This window comes from Lichenostomus cassidix, chromosome 5 (assembly GCF_008360975.1).
Source record: "Lichenostomus cassidix isolate B80296 chromosome 5, HeHo_3.0, whole genome shotgun sequence".
NCBI lineage: Eukaryota > Metazoa > Chordata > Aves > Passeriformes > Meliphagidae > Lichenostomus > Lichenostomus cassidix.
The window spans coordinates 4277285-4304673 of NC_139486.1; the positions used below are offsets into that span (position 1 = coordinate 4277285).

The window sequence follows — 27389 nt, forward strand, 5'->3', positions numbered from 1 at the left end:
TAGTCACAAAAGGAAAATGAACTTGCTTATGTTTGCTAACAGGACAAGTCTGATCCCACATTCCTCTTGCATCCAGAACTGAGCAGCAATTCCCACTGAGATTCGATTCTCTTGTGATGAAACACCAAATGGAGATTCCTGACACCTGTTCCTGACTTCTTGTGTAACTGTGTGCAAGTAATAAATCTCTTATTCCATTTTCCATCCTTACTAGGGGAATATTGAAGATATAATAGATCATATCTACTAGGGTTTTTCTGTTTCTCTTGCTTGTGTCAGAGCCTCTTCCTTTATATTTTAATAGTCCCTATGGTAACACCTCCATCTGACTGTGATGTTCTGGGAACTAACACAGCACAAATATTAAAAATTAAATGGGATTTTTTAGAAATGAAGGTTCTTTAGGATGCCATTATTTTAAGCATCTCATTCCAATCCCCTGCAATAGGCAGGGACACCTTCCACTAGCCCAGGTTACTCCAAACCCCATCCAAGCTGACCTTGGACACTTCCAGGGATCCAGGGGCAGCCACAGCTTCTCCGGGCAATTTGTGCCAGGGCCTCACTACCATCACAATCATGAATTTCTTCCAAATATCTAACCTAAAATTGCCCTCTACCAGTTTTCCCAAAACCACTCCCAACTACTTTTAATGTTCCATGCAGGAACATCCTATGGGAATGGGAAATGATCGAAGCAAACCAGCTGAGGGGAGAACATGGACACAGCAGGATCTTACAAGTCTCACAGTGATTTTAGAGTGTTCTTACACTCCCAGGGATTCATTCCTCTGTCTACAAATGGCTGAGTCAGTGGCAGATTTTATCCCCTAAAAACTCAGAAAAACTCCAGGAATTACCAGCAGGTCAGTGAGAAGGTCACAGGGTGCCAGCAGACTGCTGATGAGGCTCAGAGCTCCAGGAAATCCATGGCACAGAAGCACTCTGTGCCTGGAAGTGAGGCAGACAGGGAGGGAACAGCACAGGGCACAGAGCCAGGGTGGTGGGAATGATCCTTGGAATGAACAGTGCCACTCTCAGCATGTGCAGTGAGGGAGGGAAGCACTCTGTAAGTCCCTTGAAGTGATGTAAGAGAAGCCAAGCGACAGGATCTGATGCTGCAGGAAGTGTTACTACAGCACTGGCTGAAATGAAATATGAATCAGAGGCATCATTCTCATCCCACCAGGCTGTTTGGTGCCCACAGGAACCAGAGTGGCTGTGAGCAATCATCCTTCCATGAGAATCAGGGTGATGGATCCATTCCCAGCACAAATCAGCCCCTCCAGGGGACATGAGCTTGCTCCCTGCTGCTGGCAGGTCCCAGTCTGGCAGCTGCCTTAAAATGATTTCCCAGGGGAAAAGGCTCAAGATGTGGAATATTTTGAGGTGATTTTGGAGTCACCTCCCAGGCAAAGGCTTTGCCTCACTGTATGCTGTGCCCAGCACTGGCAGCAGCCTGGAGGCCAGAGGAGCAGAGAGCTTGGGATGGGATAAAACCCAGCACTGCAACTCCCTCGTGTTTTGACACTGTGACACCTTGCTGCTCTTTTCTGACTGGGCACTGACATCTCCATGGGACATAACTCTCTTTGGTCTTTTGTCACCATGTCACCTTCACAGGGGTGTGGTGTCAGGTCAGATGCTGTGCAGCCTGCCATGGTCAGAAACCTCTTGTGTTCTGATTTGTAACTCCAGACACTGGGAACTCTGCAAGGGGAAAGGCAGCTTCTGGTGCAGCAGAGAGTCATCACAGGATCACACAGTCACAGAATGGTTTGGGTTGGAAGGGAACTTAAAGACCATCTTGTTCCAACCTTGCTGTCATTGGCACTGACACCTTCCACTATCCCAGGTTGCTCCAAGCCATGTCCAACCTGGCCTGGAACATTCCAGGGATGGGGAAACCACAGCTTTTCTGAACTGGGATAACTGAGACAAACTGGGAAACTCAGTGCCAACCAAAATGATGACTCTGGCTGTCTTTTGGTGTTTGGAAAGTGATGACAACAAGATTCTGTCCAGAGGGATCTGGGCACCTGGAGCACTGCTGAGTGCTCTGGAAAAGCCACTTAATATCTCCCCAAATGTATCAGAGGGTTAATGGGATCAGCAGCATCTTGTGCAAGACCTGCTCTGCACAGGGAGCTGGATCCCATGCCTTGTAGACCCCTCCCTGGAGCTGCACAAGGGGGATAATTATTCAGTTCTTCTATTTCTAAACATGCCAATGCTTCGTGAGCATTGGAAAATGATAATATCTTGTTTGCCATAAATGCAGTAATTATAGCTAAAACTCTTCATTTACATGGAAATGACAAACAACAAATTAGAATCAAGCATCTACAATTAGGGTAAAAAGCCATGGCAATTTGTTATTCTTCACAAGAAATCATTTTTCACATCATTGACTGGGGAGAAGGTCTCATTATGTAATGATATTTAGCTCTTCAACTACTTTTCAGCTTCGCAGCTTTATTAATTGCACTCACAACGGTTCTCTAATATAAACAAGCATCTTCATCTACTGCCTGGGAATCCAAAGCTGACAGCACTGACAGGAGGTGCTGCATCCAGCTCTGGGGTGTCCAGCACAGGAGGGACACTGAACTGCTGCAGTGGGACCAGAGGAGGTCACCAAGATGGTCAGAGGGATGGAGATCTCTCCAGTGAGGAAAGGCTGAGAGAATTGGGATTGCTGAGCCTGGGAAAGAGAAGGCTTTGGGGTGACCTAAAGGTGCCTGAAGGGAGCTGACAGCAAAGATGGAGAGAGACTATTTACAAGGACCTGGAGGGATAGGGAAAGGGGGAATGGCTTCAAACTGACGGAGAGTAGGGCTAAATTAGATATTAGGAAGAAATTCTTCCCTGTGAAGGTGGTAAAACACTGGCCCATGCTCCCCACAGAAGCTGTGGCTGCCCCATCCCTTGCAGTGTTCCAGGCCAGCTTGGACAGAGCTTGGAGCAGCCTGGCATAGTGGAAGGTGTCCCTGCCCATGGCAGGGGGTTGGACCTGATCCTCTTTAAGGTCCCTTCCCACCAGAACCATTCTGTGATCCTATGATTCTATTTACAGCCAAATGAAGACCCAAAGGCAGCAAAAAAACCCAGAGGGAAAGTCTGCACATATCTTCAGCACAGGTACAATTCCATGGGTATTTCTCAGTAATAATGACCCAGACACCTCATGATGGCAGTGAAACAAAAAGGTTTCACTGAGTCTACATTGGCTGAGGAGAAAGCAAGTTTGACAGACAAAAGTTCTTGAAGAGGCAGAACGTGAGAGTCTTGTGCTGGCCTGTCCAAATGAAGGAGCTACAAATACATTGGGCAGACAAAAAGTGGAAAAGGCAGCTCCATTTTTAGCTTGCATGGGGAGAACTGGCTGATTTCAAACTGAAAAAAAAATACTCTGGAGGGAAATGCTTTGAAGAAAAGGAGGAATTTTGATTACTGGCTAGATGAGCAGCTTCAAGGTGTGGGCCATGGCAAGGTGTGGGTCCAACCATTCTGTGATTCCATGATCTCAACCTCACTGGCTGATTTTTGGAGAAGCACTGCCATCCCTAGTTTGCCATTTCCCGATTTGCAGCAGCTGAGGATGTGGCCCCAGAAGAGAAATTCTTCCTGCTGTCAGCAGGCTCTGTGTTGTGCTTTTATTCTGCATTTCAAAGCAGCACAAAGCCAAATTCAGCCCCCAGATGAGCAAACCTGGTTCCCTGGGGCTGATGGTACAAAACCACCCTGGTAGGACTCAGCAGCAGACTGGAACAGTGCCTGACCATCACTTGGACCCTGCAACTCCTGCTTCCCCCTCTGATTTTATCTCCACCCCAGAGAGGTGCCCTGGCCTGAGAGGGTAAACACCAAACCAAGCACCAGCTCCACCTCCACATCCCTCTGGGCTTCTACCTCCATATATGAAGTTTTCTTGCTGTGAAGTGGCTTTTCCAGGGATTGCTACGAAGCAAAACCTCTCTTTTCTCTGCAGCACCTATTAACAGTTATGGGTGAGGATTTACAGACAAATTAATATCCCAAAATCTTGGTGAAGTTTGCTGCCACCCACTGAACCTTATAAAATCACCATCACCTCCCAAACAAGATCTGCACAGCTTTGCAGGTGAAAGGGTTAATTTATCCTCAGATCCTTTGCTATTCCCATTTATTTCACAAGTGGCACAGAGCACTTTTCCTGGGTGATTAATGTCTGTGTGACTCCAGTCTTCATGGGGTTTGCTGCTGCCCCAAACACACACCCAGTGCTGTGGCATTCTCTCATCCCACTCCTTCCACTCAGAAATGAATAGATCTGGAGCTTCTCCAAGCAGATTAAGATAATCTGTAACAATTTATTTACCCTGAAAGGGCATTACCCTGATTGGAGCAGGTCAGAGCCCACTCTCTGATTAGGACAGTGATATGATGTGGCTCTAAGAAGATATTTTGAGTATCTCTGAGTGAACTCCTGATTTTGCTGCCATCATCTGTCCAAATAACGAAGAAACAATTTGATGCAGCAGAACCTTCACAACATTATCTGGATAAAGCTTCAGAGGTTAATCTGCTTTCAGCATAGCAGTGCTTATTATCTAAGTGCTCACAGCCACTTGGTGCTGCTTGGATCCCAAATGGGCCAGAAAGTTTTGTCTTGGCTTGGCAAGGGTGGTCTCAGTCCTCTGGGAAGACAAACTCTGCAGAGACAGACACAGAAAGAAGTCCCTGACAAACCCTAAGGAAGAAATGAGCAGAGGACTCTTTTAAAACTCATTTTTGTAGTGGCCTATTGCACTGTGGTTTTAAAGGGAAAGATATTTAGATTAAATGTCAGGGAGAATCCTTGATGGTGAGGGTGGTGAGGCACTGGTAGAGCTTGCCCAGAGAAGCTGTGGATGCCTCACTCCAGGAATGTTCAAATCCAGCTGGGATGAGGCTTGGAGCAACCTGGCTGAGTGCAAGGTGTCCCTGCCCATGGCAAGGGGTTCAAACAAGACAAGATTCTATGATTCACAAATGAACTGCTCTTTGGGCTGCAGGACTAACAAATATTAGTAAGGAAAGAGACTGAAGCTGTCAAAATCACCCCTTGGTCTGCCAAAGAAGTAGCTGCAGTTTTTTCTGTTTTAACTGCAAATATTCCACACAGGGAATTCCCAGGGGAAAGGCTGCCTTTTCCACAGCACAAACAAAACCTCTGTGGGCCACATGAAATCTGAAATTCTCTGTAGATATAGCAAACAATGAAACTGCAGAGCACTTCTGACATTTAGTCCTAAATGTGAATAATAATTTACTGGCCTTACCCTATAATATTATGAATCAGTTGACAGATTTGGGCAATAACTGATTTAGCCTAGTTAGGAGTTTGATTGACAGCCCCAAAAAACTGAGCCAAACCATTAGATCACAACATCCTGATTTATCAGCCTCTCCAGACTGAGAAATGCCATTTGTCCACGTTTACTTGAACTCAAAGGGATACAGGAGCTCAAGGCTCATTTTTAAAGTCATTTTCCAAGAGATAAAAAACAGATCTACCAAAACCAAAGGAGCAACAACTCATGCATTTCCATTTGAGCTGTTGGACCCACAACCAGCTCTGGGAATCCACAGGTAATTTATGCATTCAGGAAAATTTCCATTTGGTATCTGGGAACAGCAAACAAGACCCTGGGAAGCTGAGCAGAGCCAAACTGCTTCCTTGCTGGAAATGCCATGACTTTCTGTGCTATTGCAGCAGCTTTTCTACCTTGAAGAGCTGAGATAAGATCATGCATGAGGGAAATTAACTCAGTCCAACAGCAACTGCAACTGCAGGGCAGTCTGGCCACAAAAGAAAACGTGCAAAGTCCTCATCCAGGGAAGGAGATGACACAGACTTATCTGATGTCTGCACTCATCTGCCTGACTTTGGTCCCTCAGTTAAATTATAGACAAGGCCACACCTCTGATTTCAGTGTAAAAATGTTTGATGTGGAGCCTGGTGAATCTGAAAGATGCTGAAAGTGCTTTGGAAGGTCCCTTCTCCTCCTGAGTCACAACTCCCTGCCAGTCTGCAAAACCAGAGAGTTTTTGGGTTTTCTGTCCCTGGCATGTGGTTAAGGGCTGTAGGAGGAACTTTGTGCCAAAGGAAGAAAATAGAAGGATGGTTGTACTGGGTCAGCTGAGCCCACATCCCATCTCTGAAGGCAGATGCTCACAGGGAAGGCAAACACAGCTGACACTTCCCCTCCTCACTCTCCAGTATCTTCCCTCTTTATCAGACTTCAATACAGATTTTTGTCCCAGCAACTGCCAACGTTTTATGAGCAAAACATGAGACAGGAGGAAAAGATTGACTTTCTTGTTATTAATTTTTATTATTGTGAGAGCTGAAAGGCCACCTGAGATCACACAAACACACACATGATAAATGCTCTGCAAACAATGCAGAAAGAGTCAGTGTCTGCCCAAAAGAACCTAAATGAATGAAACCCCACAGAGCACTGGGATTGTCCCATCTGTGAACACCAGGACTCAGGCATGGCATGGGGAAGTGATCTGCTCAAGCACACATGAAAAAGCAGCACAAAATGAAGATGAGGCTCTGCTTACAGTCACTCTGGGCCAGACCAAAAGTCAAGCTAACAGTGACCAACAGCATTTATCTAAGGAAGGTTTATGGATGGGACAGCACACATGAACATTCCCCTTGCACATCCTCCCAGCACTCTGGGGCTCTGGACAAGGTCTCTGCAGTCATTCCTTGCACAGAATCCCACTTATCCTCTGGTTACTCATGTTATTTTATCCTTTTGGTTATCCTTCTTCATCCTCATACCCCTTCCATCTCTGCTGTATCCTTTCCCAGGTGCACAGAGGGGCAGAACAGCACTGAGTATTCAGAGACAAAATGCTGGTTGTTATTTTTCTCTCTGTTCCTTTATTCCCCCACATCCCTCCAGGCCACTGTTCCTACTCTATCATCCTCCCCTTTCTCTCACAAGGATTTGGAGTAGAGGCTTTGCTTTAATTTCTACTCTCTGCCAAGAGTCCCCAGTTTGCCATTCAAATTCACTCTCTTGTGGTTATAGGACCAACAATAAAAACAACACTCTAAAAAAAACAACTCTCAGCCTAAATTTCCCCCTGGAACTTGCCTGTCCCTAGGATTTTCTCCAGGATTTCAGAAGCAGTATCTAAGCTTTCCTATTTACCCAGGCATAAATAAGCCCTATTTTTTCCCATAACACAGCAGGGGTATTTACCCTGAGCATTAAACCCAGGCTTAGAGGGACTGTGGGGAACAACTCAGATGGGAACATCTCTGCATCCCTGCCTGGGCTGGGACAGGGCAGGATGGCTGCAGCACCTCACCTGGGAGCCCTGTCAGTGAAATCTGCTTTTGGAATCACAGAAACTTAGAATTGTACTCTAGAAGATCATTTAGTCCAACCATTCCCCAGCACTGCCAAGGCCACCACTGACCCATGTCCCCAAGAGCCACATCCACAGGGCATTTAAGTCCCCCCAGAAATGGGACATCACCAGTTCCCTGTGCAGCTTATTCCAATGCTTGACAACATTGAAGAAATTTTTCCTAATATCCAATCTTTTATGCAGTGCAGAGCAGAGGAGGGAAACCCCTGAGCTGTCAGGCCATCAGAGGGGACTCCAGCACCCTCAGGAGCAATCCAGGCAGCTGCAGACCTCTCCTGGCTCATCCCAGGGAGATGAGGACAAGGGAACTCTCCTGCCCACCCACACTGTGTAATATATCCAGTGGAACTGCTGGCAGGAACTTGAAGCACATTCAGATTATATTTAAAAAACTGAAAGTCCCACTGTTCTTTAAACCTTCCTATTCATCTTCAGAGCCCACACAGCAGTGACTAACCAAACCTTAATAACTAATCACTGCTGCTGTCAATTAGTACCACTGAATGTGCTTTTCCTCCTGCAGATGACTCCAATTTGGGGTTGCCTGCCCTGGTTTGGAGGGATGATGTCGCAGCATCTCGAAGAATTATTAAGGTTGGAAAAGACCTCTAAGGTCATCAAGTGCCACTGTCTGTGCCAAGCCATGCTCATGCACTGTCCCAGGAGCTCCCAGCAGCTGCAGCCACAGCTCCAGGGACATCCCTGGGGACAGAATCCCCTGCAGTGCCTTTGGAAGTGCTGTGGGTCTGCATCCCAAGCCCTGCACTGCCCTGAAGGCATCTGTGTGTGCTTGGAGCTGTCAGAGCCTGTCAGCAGCCAGGCAGAGATGAGCTGGCATGGGCTGAGACACAAAACCTCAGCCAAACAACCACTGTGGCTTTGGCTCTGAGCCTGTCAGGATGCAAAGTCTGAAGTCAGACACAAGGAGCAGTGATGCAGCCCTGCTCAGCTTGAAGCACAGTGGCTCATGGTCCCAGAGAGGAGGATCCCAGATCCCACTGCAGCTCCAAGGCTGTGGGACCAAAGCATTCACCAGAGCAAAGCTCAGTTTTACCAGCTGAGATTCTGACTTTATCTGCTCCATTAAGACCTCAGCAAAACCTGCTCCTGGCTGCCTCTGCCTACCAGAAGCTAAATGAACTCTCTGCCTCTCCTGCTCCAGACTGCAGTTAAAGAATCACAGGATTGTTGAGGTTGCAAAACACCTCCAAGGTTCTTGAGTCTGTCCAGCTGTGCTGGAGCATGGGGCTGAGCAGGGTTGGCTCACCATGGAGTCACTGCAAACTGTGACTTTAGAGGTTAACCAGCACCCACAGGAACATGTTCTGGCTGTGGGAGAGCACAACTAACAGAGAGCATTGCTCCACTGAGGATACTCACTGAGTCAAACATGATACTTCACCCTCTACCCAACACTCCCTACAACCAAAAAATCAGAAGAGACTGTATTTAACCTGTTCCAACAGACACAGAAAATAACAAAACCCACAAGGAAGTTGTTCTCCTGACAAGATATTTCTACTGAACCCTACCTTAGAATTTTCCTGATTTTGCCTATGGGTAGTTGTAAGGAAAGCCAGGACTGAGCAGGGCAAAGCAATCCCCTCACTCACAGCTTCTGGAAGGGCAGACACTGAGATCTCTCCTCAAAAGGGGGAAAAGGGGATTTGGGAAAAAAGCCTCAAAAAGGAATCAGGCTGGAGAACCTCTTGGCTGCACTTCCCATTAATAAAGCCTCAAGCACAGATGGTGCTGCTGGTATATTAAAATAAATGATAGGCTATCAGGGAGCAGCCTGGCTGAAACCTTTATTGCAGCCCAGGCTTGGATGAGGCTGTGATTAGAATTACTCAAAAACAAGGGGAGGAAAAAGAAAAAAAGAAAGCTAAAGTCTCCAGTAATTCTCACCATATCGACTCCTCTCTGTGATTAATGCTGATACTCAGCATCTTTGTAAAACAACAACTGCTGGAGGTTTGAGGTAATTATTTCATTGTCAGACAAAAACCTGAGCAATTTACTAATTTCCAATATATGTTCCTAACTTACTCTCAGGCAGAGCAGAAGTTCTACATATATATGTATATATTTATATATATATATCAAGACAGCATCCTTCCAGGAAAGAACTTGGATCTTCTTGGATTCTCAAGGGGTCTTAATTTGAGCAAGCACCAGAGGGGAGACAGGTTTAGCATCAGTCATTTGTGGTTTGCACTGTCCAAGCTGAAAGTGCATCTACATTCTCATTAGGAAGGAACATTTTAAAATTATCCCCTCAATAAATTACCCTCTCTCTCCCCTGCTACTTGTTGCAAAAAGCACTTTTCCTCCATTTTTCTCTTACCAGGTCTGCCATGGGGCCAACATTTTAACCCCAAAGTTCAGCCTCTGACGTAAATCCCCAGAAGGACAGAGGCAATTCAAGGCTGATGAACCTCTCTCAATTTTTTTAATGCCATGAAAACAGATAGATTATTGCACTGCAGTATAGATCACTATTAGAAAATAAATGTGATTTCTCCCACGTAAGGAGAAGCCTCTTTTTACATGGCAAAGGCCACCCAGACAGACACACAAGGGAAAAATGAGTAACTCTCACCCAGCGAAGGCACTGCCCTGCCTGTGTTCTTCAATCAAACTAAGTGATTGCTAAAATCCAAAGGGGGAAAGGGGCTGAAAACCACTACTCTGTCTAAGTGCAGCCAAGTTTTCTGACATGTATAAACTGAAGGGTAGGACAACAGGCAAAGCACACTGAGAAGTGACACATGGAACTGCAGGGATGGGAAAGGAGAAGGATTACTGCAGATTAAAAAGAGAGCAAAGGCACCATGATTTATATTTCAGCAGGGCTGACAGGCAAGGGGACAGGCAGTCCACGGCAGCTGACAGCCTAGAAGGATTCCTGCCTCACCATGCTGTGCAGGAACCCAGATGGTGCTTGGGCAGCAGATGCAGCCCAGCCTTTGGAGCACGGAGCTCTGTGCAGGCTAATGGACCTTATCCTTGAATCCAGGCAAAAAAAACCAAGATAAATTACCTGGAGCAGCAAATGCAAAGTCATGCTCCAAGGTAGACACATCTTAACTTTAAAGGATGTGTCAAACAGATGGATAGAGGCAGACAGCTGGGGAAGGTCAGAAACACTCAGACATGTGCTTGAGTTTTCCAACTTTGCTTTCTTGGGCCATCAAGAGCACCTGGAGGTGCAGCAGAAAGCCTTTTAGGAGTTTTGCTGTGCTGGAAAAGCCCAGGAGCCTGGTGCTGCTGTAGGCTGCCCTTCTGTGCTACCCAGCAAGCCAGGGAGGGAGAACTCCATGGAATCACTAAGGCTAGAAAAGATGTCAAAGATCATCAAGCCCAACCACCAACCCAACCCCACCACCATGTTCACCACTAAACCATGTCCTCAACAGCCATAGCCACATGTTTTTTGAACACTTCCAGGGCTGGTGACTTCACCATTTCCCTGGGCAGCCTGTTCCAAAGCTTGACAACCCTTTTGGTGAAGGATTACCTTTAGCAAAGGTTCCCCAATGCTCTCTGCACACAGATGTCACCCAAGACATCCTGACCTGAGCTGGCAGACAGACATTTCCACCACCGAAGCTGCAGGTAATTCAGGGAATTTTTGCCTGGCAGGGTAGGGAGGATTAGGGCAGGCAGGACTGGAAGGAGCCCTCAGCCTTGGATTCATCCATGTGTCCCACCATCCATCAGAAACTTCCCCCAGTCACTGAGACCTCTCACACCAACCACATCAGCCAAGGTGACCAAAATTCCCTCTCTCCTCCCACAAACTGGTGGACAATTTCTCCATGCCTTCATGCCAACTCTCTCCAAACTGAAGAAAAAGGAGAAATGAGACAGGACCTCTTCACTCCTCCCTCCAATAGCCAGTGAGTTCAGTTTAACACCTTGTCTGATGGGATTCCATCTTCTCCGTGGGCAGGGAGAGGGAAGGCTGAGCCAAAACTGAGAAAATGCTTCTAAATCCTCCCCCAGTCCCTGGAGGCAGCAGTTAAGGGCTGGTAACAAATGGCCTTAGTCTTCCTCTGACACAGGTTTAACTGGATGCATAAACTTTGTTGAAGGGCTGGTATTTCAAAGTAATGTATCCAAGGATGTTTTAGTGCTGCTGTTTCCCAATACACTCCAGCAAAAATGTCAGGATAAAACATCAGCCTGATTATTTGAGCAAGAGCTTTGTGTCAGCTGTTCCTGATAATTGAGCTGGGAATCACCATGACACCTTGCAATCCTCTGATTTACCCATGGGATCACAGGACTGTTTAGGTTGAAAAGCCCCTCAAGGATCGAGAAAAACCATTTCCCCAGCACTGCCAAGCCAGCACTAAGCCATGTCCCCAAGTGCCACATCCATACAGCTTTTAAATCCCTCCAGGGATGGGGATTAAACCATTTCCCTCATCTCTGCTCCCTTCCCTTAGTCTTGATTTCTGCTTTGAGGACAAGAGTTGAGTTGCTTCCAAGAGGAAGGATGTAGCTCCAGCTCATTAGGGGTTCATGCTCTGTGGTTGGAATCTCCTCATCCCAGTTCCCAGAGCAGGCCCACTGTTCCTGTCTTCCCTTTAAAACACTCTGCCCTCATTCCCCAGGGCACAGCAGTCCTGTTCTGGGTAGAAAAAGGGAAGAGCACAAAAGAGTGGAAGGTCAGTGCTGCAGAGCAGAAAGGCCTTGCAAAGTGAAGGCCTTGCTGCCCTTGTAAAATCCTTGCTCACTTCTGGTACTTTGGCTAACTAGAAAAGCATTCTGGGAACAACTCTGCTAAACTAGAGGTGAAAAACAAGCTGCAGAATTGTAAAACAATTATTAGAGCCAATAAGAGCTCACACCATGGGCTGTGGTTGGTTACACCTGATGCTGTTCCTATAGTGGTCTGTGGTGGTTGGTTAAGCACATTTGCTGTGCCTCACAAGTATGCAAACTCATAACAAACTAACAGTTTAAGAGCCTTGGATTTTTGCAATGAAGTGTCTTCACCATCCCATCGTGGAGATGGTGTGTTTAACACCACAGGTCAGGACCACAGGGCTCAGACTTTGTGCCGCCTGAAGGTGCACTGACCAAGAGCCCAGCACGGAGCACAGGGCTGTGCAGGCAGCAAGCAGGTTGAAGAAAAAAGGAATATTAAAGAGACACACTCCCCAAAACACCTAGGAATTAGATTTGAGGAGGAGAAAAAGCCACCTCTGATGTGAATTGTCCCTTCTTGGGAGCTGCTCTGTCGTTGAAACAGCGAATGTCACTCCAAGCTGCAGAGAGGATCATCACTGCTCACAGGATGCAGAATTCCCTCTGACAAGGCAAACCTGATTAAATATGAGTCTGCTCCACGATTAAGATGCAACCATGAACAATCTCTCAGGTAAGAAAGAAGCAATTCCAAAGGGAGGGCTCATCCCTCACGAGGGACAGAAACTTGAGCTAGGCACAGATTGATGGTGGGAGCTTTACTGCTGCTTGGGAGAAGGAAGGGGAGCTAGCAAGGAACATATGGAACTGTGTAAATTATTTGGAGCACCCAGAAAGACAGGAAAAATAATCATCTCGATTCCTGAGACTGCTCATTTCTGTCTGCAGCCGTCTGGCAGCCAGACCTTGCTTGGTGCCACAAAATTCCCATCAACACATCTGGGGCAATGCCACAGAGGGCAGGATTGCTGCAGGCAGCTGCACTTGGAACATGTGGGGAAGGAAAATTTGCTGCTCACACTCCTCATCCTGGCCCCTGCAGCCTCTCTCACCTGGGATTCCTTCAGACTCAGTCCCTGCTGTCAGGATGGTGACTCTGTGTGATCCTTTGCTCCCATTCCAGGGAGAAATGCAGGTGGGTGCACCCTTCCTCCAGGAGGGAAAGGCAAGCACTGATTTAATTCCCCTCCTTCAAATCCCCACTCTGCCAAAGGCTCCCCTGTGAAGACAGAGGGGTCATTGGGCCTCTCTGTGGTTTTGCTCACCACCTTTAAAACACGGATGAGCCTTTGCAGGGTGATTAAGGAGATAAATGCATTAAAGATTAAAAGGCACTGCGATGTTCCAATACCACGAGCTGCAAGAGAACCTAAAATAGATCCATTTGGGGCAGCAATTAAAGAACATATTACTAATTCCTGAGTCTCAGCTCCTGCCTTCCTAATGCTGGTTATTTTTGCCCATAAAAGCATTAATCCTATCTTCCTATAAAAATGACATTTCAAACATTCATCATCTTCCACTACTGTCCTTCTGCTCCTCTGCCTCACCATCATTAACCAGAGGCATCTGTTATATGGTTTATGCAGTGTAATTTGTGACCACAGATCTGCAATACAACGAGAGCTATTTTCTCTGCAAGTAGCTGCTCAGAGCCACAAATATTTTTTATCCATTATATAAAAAAACATTCACATTCCAAAAGTGTGTTTATTATGCAAGTGCCTTGTCATTACCTGAGAGAGTTATACGACCTTCCATTACAGTAAGAACTAATGTCCTATCCACAAAAATATGTGAAACACAGGCATGATTTATATTTTGGAACCTACACGCCGAGAATTACATCGTCACACTTCATAACTTCTTCCTAAAGTGCTGTTTTATTTTTTTTTTTACATCCCTAAATCCTACCCACAGGGATGGTCCAGACTCCCCTGTGTACAATTCCTCCACGGGTAGATGGAAATCAAACACAAATGCTGTGGAATTAGGCAACTCAGGTGAAATCTCACAAGCTAAAGCTCTGTAATATTATATAATAATATTACAAATAATATATAATGTCTTGCCATAAACAGGTGGATGCAAAGGACACACCTAAGGGTCAGCCAAAGAAAGGCAGACCTGGACAAAAATGGATTTAGGGTAAAACAGAGAACAAAAAATGGTACCTAGCAGACATAAAAGCCACCACAGATGGTAAATTCAGCTGGAATATAGAACTGCAGATCGATGAACACAGAGCAAGGGGCAAAACCATGACAGCAAACACACAAAAATTGTACCAAGTGGACCCTAAATTGAGAAAGAATAAAACACCAACTCCATACATTTTAAATGCCCAACACAAATGACTGCATGCCCCAAAGTGGTAAAACTAAAGGCTTAGTAAATTGCCCTAGACCTCCTGCTGTTACCTACTGTGGATAGTAGGAGTTCTTCACCTTGGGATGTGGATCACAGGCAAGCACTAAGGCATCATGAAATAGCTTGGGAGCCTGGGGCCATTTTCCTCTTGGCTCATTGTTAAATTAAGAATTCTCACAGAACTGAGAGGATAAGTACTCTTCAGAACTGGGAGAAGAAGCCACAACCAATGGAAGCAGAGGGGTTTGATCTCCTTGGAGCTGTACAACAAAGACCATTTGCTTTAAGGTGCATGGGGAATAACTAAAGGGTCAGAAACTGTTCACCAGGTTTGAACCCACCTCAACCAACTGCAGTTCTCCTGGTAATGCATCACAAAAGAAGGAGCAGGGAAAAATCAGGTATTTTTTACTTACTCCCTGAAAATTCAAGTTATATACCTGATCTTCCTGCCCCTCTGATGCTCTCCAGGCATTTAGTGTTTGCCTACCACACACCACCTATACACCAATCAAGAAACAAGTATAAAGATGCCAAAGTCACCTCCCCCAGAATGCAGAAAAGTCCCAAAGTGATGCTCTGTCCTTCCCTGGCAACCTCTTGAAGGCAAAGGACTTGAACACCAAATCAGATCCCAAATCATACTCAGGCCTTGCTTCCCCAGAGCTGCAGGCCACCAGAACAGCTTTTGGAGGGTCAAATTCTATTTTACAAAAGCACAGATTTTCCCATTTTCTGCTTTACTCTGTCTAAATATTGCTGGTTAGAGAGCCAGTTGATGGGCTGTAAAACTGTCAGTCTCGTTATTGGTGCTTATAAATGGCTTTTGCTCAGCTGGAGTTAATGTAGGACCATCTGACTGCCCAGAACTGACATTTTTAATGATTCTATTCCTCCAGCGCCTTCTCATTGACCACTACAAAAATCCAAACTGTCTCTTCTTCTGCCAAGCTGTTTTGTGGATCAAGTTCCTTGCTCTCTGGGGATTTGTGGCTTGTCAGCCATCAGACCAAGCAAACTCAATAATAACTGACCTGAGAACAGCTATTCCAACACCTCTGCGCTCCTCCGCGCTATAGATTTTAGCATTAAATGTCAGAATTCTGAAGGCTAGAGGACAGAAGCATCCCCAGGAGGAAGACACATGAGCAAACTCTTTTAAAAATGGAAAATGCCAGCTGTAAAAGTTTGGTGCTTGGATGTTGTCCCCTCACCCTGTCATCTGTTAGGTACTGTTCCCTTTCTTCAGGTCTCCCTTTCCATATCCAGGGTGAAGAAGAACAATTTCCCCTTCCAAACCCTCCTTAACTCACTCAATATGGGGAATTTCTCACATCTCAGCACTATTTACTTAGGATTTATTTACCTGGGATGCACAAATACACCCACAGTGGGCTGAGGCAGGCAGGAGCACAGTGCTCCTCACCCAGCTCCTCCAGGGGCTGCCCAGCAGTTACAAAGCTGCCCCAAAATGAAAAGAACTGGATTTTCAAAGATGAAAATCACCTAGAGAAAAAGGGTTTCAAAGAAAAATAGCCCCTGCAGCAGATCTAAAGCTTTACAAGTCCTTTACAGTGAGTCTGGTCTCTCCAGGTGCTCCATCAGAACAATGGGAGCAGATCTTCTAGCTTCCTGCCTGCTTTGGGGGATTTCTTCTGTTCTTATCAACCCACTTCCTGCTGACACAAGGAGTGTGCTTTTTACACCTTTCCTGTTCTCCCAAATACACTCTATAAAAAAGCACACAGCCAGGACCAGGTATGGACACAGGTATGGACACAGGTATTGGACACAGGTATGGACACAGAGGTAGCCTGAAGTGCACCCACAGACTGGCAAACTGGGCAGAAATTCCCAGCTGGCACAAACTGGAGAGGGGAAGGGCTACACTCCTGCAGAAGCATCTCCCATTCCCCACTCACTCCCAGGAAATCAGCTATCTCATCCCCTGGGTTCAGCTCCCTCCACAGCCTCAGATTATCAGAGTGAGCTCATGCAAGTCCTTGGTTCCCACAGAACCACAGAATCATGGAATGGCTTGGGTTGGAAGGGATCTTAAAGATGATTTAGCTCCAATCTCCATCTAGTTCCATTTTCCTTGTGCCTCTAAGACATAAATAATTTCCCTTCCCCTTCAGAGCACTGTGAGCACCAGCACAGTGCAGATGGGGAAGGAAAGTGTCACAGAGCCACTGAGGTAATCCAGACAGGAAAAGAACAAATGGCTCTTTACATAAGTGTTCACCTGCTGGAGTAAGAGGGGTGAGTCACAGGCAGAGAGACTGTACCCATTGTGTCCCCTCTTTTTTTGCCAGCACAGCACTGCACAGAAGTCCCATCTAACTCCTAAAAATGAACTCAGCCCCAGCCTCATCCTCTCCCTCATGGATGTTTGCACAGACTGCAACAGCCTAAAACAAAAGGCAATCCAAACCATTTGGAGCTGGTGATGTGTACCCCAGCCAGGCTCTTCCAGGGAACACCAAAATCCACCTCTGCCTAGTCCTTCAGGTGCTCAGACTCATCACTCTGATGCTGACCCAACTTAGACTTCACAGGGTCTCCTCCAGTTTGCATGGAAGTCAACAAAACACAAGTTAGGGAGAAGAATCCTGCCTTTTGCCACATAGCCTTTTTATTCCATGTCTGAAAATTTTGGCAAGATGGCCTTGGGGTCTGAGGAGCAGCATCAGCCTCTGGTCACTGGTTTCTCCCTGCCTCCTGTACCAGACAGGCATCTCCTACCCTGAGCCTCTTCCTCCAGCAGCTGGAAATGCAGCTGTGACTCCAGTCCAGACCTGCACAAACCATGAACTGAGCTGTGCCTGATGCAGAACAACCTCCTCCATAACCCCAAAGAGCACGGCAAACATTGCCATGTACAACAGTGATGCATGGACAGGGCTTACCTAAACCAGAGGCTAGACAAAGTTAACATAATAAAAAGCAGTTCTATTTAATGAGAGCCCTTCAGGTACATTTAGGGCAGTCACAGCCCACCCAGGGGCTACACCCAAAAATGGACAATGAGTCACAAGTTTTTCATACTTTATAAGTTTTGTCCATTTGCATGTCAAGGTTTAATCCCCCAATTACAGCTTCAGGTGATGATGTCAATTACTCCAAGTTTGCTCCCCCCAAATCACTGTTGTTTACATATCTTGGGGCCTGAGCCAGTAAGGTGTCCTTGAGGTTCAACCTTAGAGAGGAATTGTTTTATCTAAAAAGGAGAGAACAGCAGCTTAGCACCCTATATTGAGCCTAGAGTTATACATTAAAAATTACAGGATTAGAGATACAAAAAAAAATATAGAAGCTAAAATTCTAAGGCATCAACAGCACCACATACCTCTTTCACTCAGCTTGCCAAGAAACCCTTCACCAGAAACCAGCTTCACCAGAAACCTTTAAAGACTTGGAATTATTCCCCTCACACAGCTGCTGTGCAGCCTTTTGGGATAACAGGACACATGGGACAGACCTGACAAAGCCACCACCCAACAGGGTGTTTTCCAAGCAGGATTTAGTGTGACAGGGAGGGATCAGTCCTGGGGCAAACTCAATGTCCCCTCAAAGGCCAACCCTCCCACAGAGCTCTGGAAATCAACCCTCCCACAGAGCTCTTGAAACACAATCTTTGATTCAATTCAGGGCAAGCCAACATCACTAAAGCAGGCTGGAAAAAGCATCACAGGGGGAGAACCACCAGGTTAAATCAGAATTACACATTCAGGGGAAGTGATAGAAATCACATAGATATACGTGACACACAACATATAAAAGAGTTTAGGGGATTTTTTATTGATGAGCTTCTCAGAACACCTAATTCTCTAATAGTCAGACTTAAAGACCTTTTGTATGAATGTGGTTCAGCTCCCAGAAATTCACCTGAAAGATTCCCACTGTGTTTGATGGGGCTTGGCTTGGGAATTGAGTATGCTGGGAAACAATTCCAGGGCATTTTGCCAAGCTGGACAAGTTCCCTTCCAAGATCTGCCTTGTCCCACACCAGCTTTGACTTGCATCACATGGATTCAGACATACAAACATGATTCCTAGGTGCAGTAAATTAGTCATTAAACACAGGGCCTGTAAATACCATGGGAATAAATTGTATAAAGCTTTATAGAGGCTTTGCAGGTTTGTCCTAACACTGCCAGCACAGGGTCCATGGCTGGACCACACACCACTTAAAAAATGCCAGAAAAGTGCAACTTAGACAAATGCTGGAGTAGCAAATGGGCTGATGAGCAAACACCCAACTCACTTTGTCCCCACAGGACAAATACCCCTGCACCAACCCATCCTGGGCAAAGGAAACTGAAATTTCCCCTGGAATCTCACTCGAGAAGTCACCTTTTTGTCCATCCTTGGAGCAAGACAACACTAAGCAAAAAAAACCAATTGTTTTTAGCTTGAAAGCCAGCCTGTGATATTTCCTGGCACGAGGGACTATGTCATGCAGAGCACAGAGCAGGAGGTTTGTCCTCTGTAAGAGCAAAGAAAAAAAGGGACTTTTCCTCTTACCCAGACCCTGGTTCTGCTGCTCCCACTCGATGGTGTCAGGAACCTGGTAGGACACCCCAGCCAGCTGGGCCACAGGGTTTTCCAGGCCAGCCATGGGCTCCTGGGAGGTCTCTCCTGGAAGTGTGAAGCCTGGAAGCTCTGTGTCACCTTCCATGCTTTCATCCATCAGGTCTATGTCTTTGTCCTCCTCGTCTTCCTCTTCCTCCTCTTCTTCTTCCTCCTCCTCCTCTTCATCCTCTTCCTCTTCCTCACCCTCTGGCCAGGGAGACAGAAGAGAAACATGAGGAAACATCCCACCAGGCAGAAATTTCGCAGACCTCTCTAGGTGAGCACCAAGATGAGCTCCTCCAAAGGCAGAGCAGCTGAACAAACTTGTTCCTGCTCTCTAACAGGAAAGACACCCACAGGGGTTCATTTGGAGGAGCTCATCACTGCTGGAATTTGCTGAGGAGCAAGGAGATGTTGCCTCAGACGCACAAATTAGTGGGAAATACAGTAATTTTTTGCTCCCTAACAGCAGGGTACAAACAAGGATGTGCATGTGTACCAACACCTGGGCACCTGCAACTACACAGCTCCCTGCTTAACTAATTACCATCTCCCTGATTTCCAATCTTGGAGGCAGCAGTAAGTTGGTTCTATTTTTAACTCTTATTAAGTCTTTCCCAGCTCTGGAAAAAGTGCTGCATTCCAGCCCAAATACACTGATATGGTTCCTCCTCCAGGAAAAGCATCTTGCTCTGATGTGTGCTGGCAGAGGGAGAACAGCAGCAATGGATCCTCAGCAGGATCCTCAGCAGGTTTACACCAGCAGCAGGTTTGTGCCACAACAGATTTGTGCCAGACAAAGGTATGACCAAGGAAAACTTAATACACAGAATTGCAGAATGGTTTGGGCTAGAAGAGACCTTCAACACTATCTCATTCCAACCCCTGCCATGGGCAGGGACACCTTCCACTAGCCCAGGTTCCTCCAAGCCCCATCCAGCCTGGCCTTGGAAAGTGTTGCAAAGAAGGCAGCATAGCCAACACTTCATGGGAGAGCTGATCAATGTGACAATGAGGAAATTCCTCTGAATTTAGTCCAAGGTGTCCCTGCCCACAGCAGGGGGGCTGAAACAAGATGATCTTTAAGGTCCCTTTCAACCAAAACCATTCCGTGATTCCATGAATTCTCCACTACAGCAGATACCCATTTATTCCCAAACTGTCTGTACTGTTAAGACATGGAAAAAATAAATATTTAAGCCATATTTCATCACTGGAATCTAAACTGGCAGCACAGGAAGCACCACACTGGATCAAACCTATTTCCAACCACAAGTGGCTGCACATGCTGAAGAAAGCCAGAGCATAGCACATACAGAACCAGCCTTCCCACAGTTTCTCTTCCCAAATTACGGTTACCAAAGTCTCAGGGACATCCTATGCCAGAATTTGCATTGGAGCTATTTAATAGCTACTGATGGAGCCACCCACCAGGGACAGGCAATATCTGGAACAATGGCATGCTATGAATTTCTCACAGTTCGTTTTTCAAAGCTGAGAATCGAAACGTAGTATTTATGCACTTTAATCTAATTTACACCAACTCCACTCAGCCCTGTAGAAAAATTCCCTTCTGGTGCAGTCAGATTGGGAGAGCCCATCACCCTGCATCTGGGCAGCTGGGGGATCTAAAACCACATTAAAAACTAACAATCCAGCCAAATCACCTTTTGTTATCCAGATATCCCTTTATTTTTGCTGGAGTTGTATCTCATCTAGGTTGGTGGCAATCCAACCTGGATTAAATGGGGCAAACTGCTCTCCTTCCTTTGGCCTCCAGAGAGTGGAATATCTCAAGAAATCAGTGCACACTACAAACCCACTGATTCACTCTTCCATGGCCTCTCCTCACCTTGCAATTCAAGGATTTGCTTCCCAACACTGCACGTTTTTCTCAGCTCACCAGACAAGACAATCCCAGTCGCTGCCTTTCAGTTCTAGTCCTGCATTCCATACAAATGAGCTGCTGTTGGGATTTAGCTGCATCATCCTGCTGTGGCATGGCTTTTGGTACCTGGAAAGATCATTCCTGCCACAATTACACCACACAGAGCACCTAATGGAGCTCACAGGGATGCAGTTAGCCCCTTAAATTCCCATTGCATTTTACAGGCAGTTTCTGTATGATAATGTGCCCATCATTTAGAATCAACATCAGAATTTTCCCTGTCAAAAGGCATGTTTTCATACAAAAGCACACAACTGGAAAGCTGAGAGTGGCACCTGGAGAGTGTTTGCAGGAAACCTGCAGTTAATGGAGGTCTTTTCCCTCTGCTGAGAGCAGCACAGCTATAAACAACCCCAAAAACTTAACAGCAGAGACACTGAACAGCCAGAATACCAGAGAAGAGGAACATGAGCAGAGCTCTTCCCTAGACTGGGTGCTAAAAACAGCCAGGAGAGAAGAGGCATCGGATTTTTATCTCTGAAAAACTACTTTGGGACAAGGATTTTAGAAGCTTCCTGTGATTTTTAACAATCCAAATGACACACACCTGCCAGGATCCAGTGCTGAAGCCACAGATAGCCATCTCCCTGTCTCCAAAGCCTCGCAGGCAGCCGAGCTGAACACCCAAATTGAAAGTGCTGAGACTACTTATCACATCTGATGATCACCAAGCTCCATCAATCACCACGAAGCCACAGCAGAGAGCTGTGAATAATGAGATCCCTGCAGCACAGTCGCTGCAAGGGGGAAGGAAAAAGCTTTCAGCTTGTTCCCTTCTCCTCCCTGGCTCCTTCCTGCAGCTGAAAACTGCTTTTTACCACCCATCCTGAAATGCCAGCAGCTCGCCTTGCTGCAAGGTGCAGCACAGAGCACCACTTGGTGGTCACAAGGAGGAAGCTGCACTTCCAAAAAAAACCCACAGACTTCACAAGTGTGGGACTGCAGCAGCAGAGGCTCAACAGGCAGCCGTGGGCAGGCTGTGCAGAAGGCTTGGTAGTCTCATGAGATGGAAAATGGAAGTGAGCATCACACAGCTGAGGCTCAGGCTGGAGGTTTGTGCTTCACGCAAAAACCTTTTACAAAAGTCATGTTTTCCCTCCTCAATCAACACTTTTTGGGCTCCACAAGGGCTCAGCAGCAGCTTGAAAGAAAACTATTGGGAGAGACTGAATGTAGCAAGGAGTGAAAGAGCAAAGCAGAGCAGATTCAGAAGCAATCCAGGGTTTCATGTGCATTTGCAGCTCACTGTGAACTATTCTGTATGTCATGGAATGGTTTAGGTTGGAAAAGTCCTCTAAGATTACTGAGTCCAGCTGTTAATCCCTTACTGAACCACATCCCCAAGTGCCACATCCACACAGCTTTTAAATCTCTCCAGGGATGGTGACTCCACCACTGCCCTGACCACCCTTTTGTGAATGAATTTTTTCCCCTGTGCCGGTTGAGGCTGTTTCTTCTTGTCCTGTTATTTTTCACCTGGGAAAAGACAATATCATTTCCCTCATCCTGCCTTCATGGAAAGAGAAAAACAAAAAAACCCCAAGAAGCTCAACACCTCCCTGCTGTGACAATGGACTGACCCAAGAAAGACACAAGCAGCAGGAATCCCCAGGGAATATGAGATTTCCAGTTCAGGTGTCAAATATTTTTGTTTTGAAGGACTTGACAATCTTGCAATAGGTATTCAAACCTTCAGGCTTGGAGAAGCTATAGAGGAGCCCAAGGAAATGAGTCTGAGCTCAAATAACACATTTTTAGCAGAGTTTTTGAGGGTTTCCAGCTTTATTAATAAAAACAGCCAAAACTGGGCTTTATCATGGGACTGTGAATGGATCCATTAGACATTGGTGATATCCACAGCATGGGATTTCCTATTCCAGGGGGCCAAAAGCTACTTGTGCTTGCTCCAAATGTGATATTTTTCACCAGAAAACTACAGATCCATGATGACTTCTGTGGCTCAGGCAGGAGAAATGAAACCACCTCACACCTCCCTTGTGAGATATTTCCTTGACCCAGCAGGAACACAGAACCAGCAGGAGCTGAAGCAACCGGACAACCACCAGCAGGTAAAAACCTCAGACTCTGTTTTTGGGGTGAAAGAAGCTGCAGCTGAAGCCACTGTGGTCAGAACCTTGCTGGAGGCAATGGAGCTACAGCAGGTTTTCAGCTGAGGAAACCTTCACTGAAGAATGATGTTTCTATATTTGGATGTTTTCCATTAATGTTTGAAAACACTGCCATTGCTCAGAAGAGCCAGGAAACCATCATTTGTCAGGTTTAACACACAGGAGAAATATCTTGCTGTGCCCTGAGCAGGGAGAGAGTCACAGGGGAAGGTGATAGATTCACTCACAGGCACAAACTGAATTCAAAGTGCAAGGAAAAAAGATAAAACTGAACAGGAAGTTGCAGGGCAAAACCCAGAGTTGTCATTTTCTCTGTCCTTTGCCTTCCCAGCCTCTCTCACACCAAACTCAGTGGATAAAGATGTCTGAATGACACCACAGAGGATTGCTGGGAGCCAATCGAAGCTGTGATTTTATATGGTGCTCAGTGCTGCAGGGTCACCCATGGGGGCTAACAACATGTAAATATGTAAATAATGGTGTGTAAATAACAGCAGGATTAGGGATGGGGGCTCTGGGACTCCCAGCTCTTGCCAGAGCAGGAGAGAGAGGCACAAAGAAGCCTCTGCCAGGTGTTTTCTCCCACTGAGGTTCACTTTCTGCACAGCTTTTGTGATCACAGCTGCCTGTCAAGGCAAGAAGGCCTTTCTGGGACAACTCTTTTATTATTAATGTGTTGCCTTCACGTGATCAGTCATCATGTCACCATCCAACAGCTCCAAAAAGCTGCCAAGAGCTTGTGACAGCCTGGAAGAGGAGAGCTGGTGGGAAGGTGGAGAGGCTCTCACCAAGCACTGCTGCTGGGCAAGTGTTGTGCCATGGTGGTGCCCAGGGGCAGAAATTCTGCCAAATATGAGGGTGAAACACCCTGGGGTGAGTGCAGCTGAGCCCAGTCACCTTCACTGCAAAGACATCCAGGGAATTTGCAGGATGTGGTGCTGGCAAATCCAGCACAGCCTCTCGTGGGAAGTTTCAGCACCTGAGCTGTTGCACAGGGAAGAGGACTGTGGGGGGAAGAATGGACCTGTGGGATGGGATAGGATAGGATCCTACCACAAAAAACCACCTAACCCTACCCTCAGGAGGCTCAAGGGAAGAGGAAATTGCCCATCATAGAATCATTAAGATTGGAAAAGCTCTCTAAAATCTTCAAGTCCAACCATTCCCCCAGCACTGCCAAGGCCACCACTGCCCCATGTCCCCAAGTGCCACATCCACACATCTCTTAAATCCCTCCAGGGCTGATGACTCCACCAGTGCCCTGGGCAGCCTGTGCCAGTACCTGACCATCCTTTCAGTGAAGAAATTTTGCCCTAATACCCAATCTAAACCTTCTCTGGTGGAAATTACAGCGGTTTTCTCTTGTCCAAAGATTTTTGGTTTTGTAACAGAAGGAAATCCTTGCTGGGAGAGTGAACATTCCCCTGGCAGCAGAGCTGAGCTGATGCTGCTTTAGGAGCCTCTCCTTGCCAAAGTCCAAGTGCTGCAGAAGCTGCTGCCCAGCAGAAAGCTCTTTGACATTGTAAAGACAGTACAAGGAAAGATTCAGATTCTGATCATCACCCAATTCCTCCCAAAGCTGAGTGGATTCACACTTGGGTTTTTTACAGTCCTGGCTCACTGCTTGGCACCAGAGATGTGATGCACTGGGGACTTTTAGGGGGGAAAAAAAGGAAAACAAAAGAAACCCTGGCTGGGACCACAGGTCTGGTTCTGTATTAAAATCAGAAACAATCATTCCTATAATCACAGAATCATTTGGGTTGGAAAGGACCTTAAAGACCATCCAGTTCCTGCCATGGGCAGGGACACCTTCCACTATCCCAGGTCACTCCAAGCATCCAGCCTGGCCTTGGACACTGCCAGGGATCCAGGGGCAGCCACAGCTTCTCTGGGTGCCCCACCACCACTCAGTGCCTCACCTCCCTCCCAGCCATTAATTTCTTCCTGAAACAAAAACAAGCTGTACTTCCAGCAGCCTTCACCTCAAAATTGCTCTCACACTGAGCCAGGCTAGAAAGTCAGTTCAGCAACATGAGACTATTTTAAAGGGAAAAAAGAGCCCAAGTGCTGCACTACATGGGCTATGACAAGTTAGCTCCCTGGCTTCCTGCAGAGCAGCTCTTCCATCCCCAGGTGTGCAGGTGTTGAACAAACCAACACAAAAATCAAGGCAAGAAAGAGGTGATTTACTAAGTGAAGGCAGTCAAACCAGTTCAGATTTAATGAGCATGACCTGTGTGTGGACAGGGCAGGAAAAGGTGGATGAAGGCAGATAAAGAGTTTACAACACGTCTTCACCAAATGCTTTCCCCTGGAAAATGGCTGTGGGCATGATATTTGTTTCCAATCACATACACACCCCCCAAAAAAAAAAAAAAAAAAAAAAAAAATCCACCACCCTAACAAACAAAAAACCAACCAACCACACTCAAAACCCCCTCAAAAACCACCCCCAAAAATACCACACCAAAAAAAAAACAAACCAAAACCAACAAAAACACCAAGAAAAAAAATAGAAAAAAACCCCAAAACACCCAAAACCAAACAAAAAAAACCTAAAAACCAAAAAAACACAACCAAAAAAATACCCCCAAAAGTCCCATTTTCACAGGAAAAAGCTGTTTCACTGTTTCTCCAGCAGCATTCAATTCAACCACACTGCCCAAAAGTTAAGAACATATTTGATTTCAGCTTTATTTGCTAGACAAGCCCAGCATGGATCACCACAGATGATACAGACTGATAGAATGGCTCTGCTATTAGGGGCAGCAATCTCCAGGGTACCAAGGTTTTAACTCAAGTCTGTCAGGAGCCAAAAGGGAACTTGACTGAGTCCACTCAGCTCATTTCTAGCCTGAGCTGCTGCTCCTTCCCAAGCCCTTCACTCCCCTCCAGCAGCATCTCTGCTCCCATTGGACAAAGGTCCCAAAAAATGCCCCATGAGCAACATTCTCCCCCTGCCAAGACATCCCATGAGCAATGCTCCTTGCAGAGCCTCACAGCCACATCCCTGCTTATCTGAACCCACCTCCCCTGAACCAGGAGGGTGAACTGCTTAATCCTCAGCTTAGAACAAACAGAAACTCATTAAAAACTTGCACTCACACAGCCCAATTAATTACCTTTCAATAGCAACTGTGGGGGTTTTTCTGTTGTTTTTGTTCAAGCTTGGAGATAAGCATGGGAAAGCTGCAACATTAAAGTGATATTTAAGTGAACTCTCATTTTTTGGACAAATGAGAAGTCAAATGCAGTTAAAAATTCCAACAAAGCCTGGCCAGAAGAGGAACCAAGGTGGGTCAGACTAAGAAATGTCATCCAACCTGCTGTAGGCAGAACAGTGCCAGAACATCACAAAGAACAGAGAGGGCTGGGGATGCTCAGCCTGGAGAAGGGAAAACTCCAGGGAGACCTTAGAGCCCTTTCCACTGCCTAGAGGGGCTTTAAGAGAGCTGGAGAGGGACTTGGGACATGGGCATGAAGTGACAAGAGGGATGGCTTTGACCTGACAGAGTGCAGGGTTAGGTTGGAGATTAGGAAGGAATTCCTGCTCAGGTTGTACAGAAAAGCTGTGGATGTCTACATCAAACACCCTCAGAAGGGAGAGGAAGAAAAAAAAAAATGGTTTGATGAAAAAAGTGTGGTTTGATTAAAAAAAGTGTGACAATTTTTTGTACCATTTTCTGCTACAAAAGAGAATGAGGGATGAGGCAACCACCTACTGTGAGGAAGATAGAGGTCAACCTGCATCAGACAGAGCAGTTCCCATTTCAGTGCCAGCAATAAACAAGAAGCAAGAGAAAAGTGTGTACCAAAACCATTTAATAATTCATTCTGCATGAGCTTTGTTTTAAGTCTTCTGTTCCTTGCCAATTTAGTTGATATCCAAAGAGCTGGTGAGGAATTATAATATCAGGCTAGTTAACCATGCTAGGTTAAGTGCCTGTTTTATTTACACCTCTGCATCCTAATTTAAATTTTTAACAGGGTTGTAGAGATTTAATGAGGCAGATCTTAATCCATACAGTCAAGGGCCAAACAGCAATCCCCTTCAGAGCCTTAATTTCTGGGAAAAATACCCTTTATATTAAAAAAAAAAATAGAGTTCCTCATACTGTGACACAATTAAAAAAAATGGGGAGTGCAAGGATCTTTTATAAATTTATGTAAATGGCTACAAGTTCTGAAGTATTCAGGGGGAATTTCTTCACAGAAAGGGTGATTAA

At 46.1% G+C, this 27389-nt stretch overlaps 1 protein-coding gene across 4 annotated transcripts in view; it reads right to left on the reverse strand.

Moving 5' to 3' along the window:
* The window catches only part of ARMH4 (armadillo like helical domain containing 4), a 54852-nt gene that overhangs the window by 13551 nt on the left and 13912 nt on the right, over positions 1-27389 (reverse strand). For all 4 annotated transcript variants that reach the window (XM_085061042.1, XM_085061041.1, XM_085061039.1 and 1 more), the window contains exon 5: positions 19036-19290. In XM_085061042.1, the coding sequence (XP_084917168.1) occupies positions 19036-19290 (255 nt within the window). The remainder of the gene's footprint in view (positions 1-19035; positions 19291-27389) is intronic.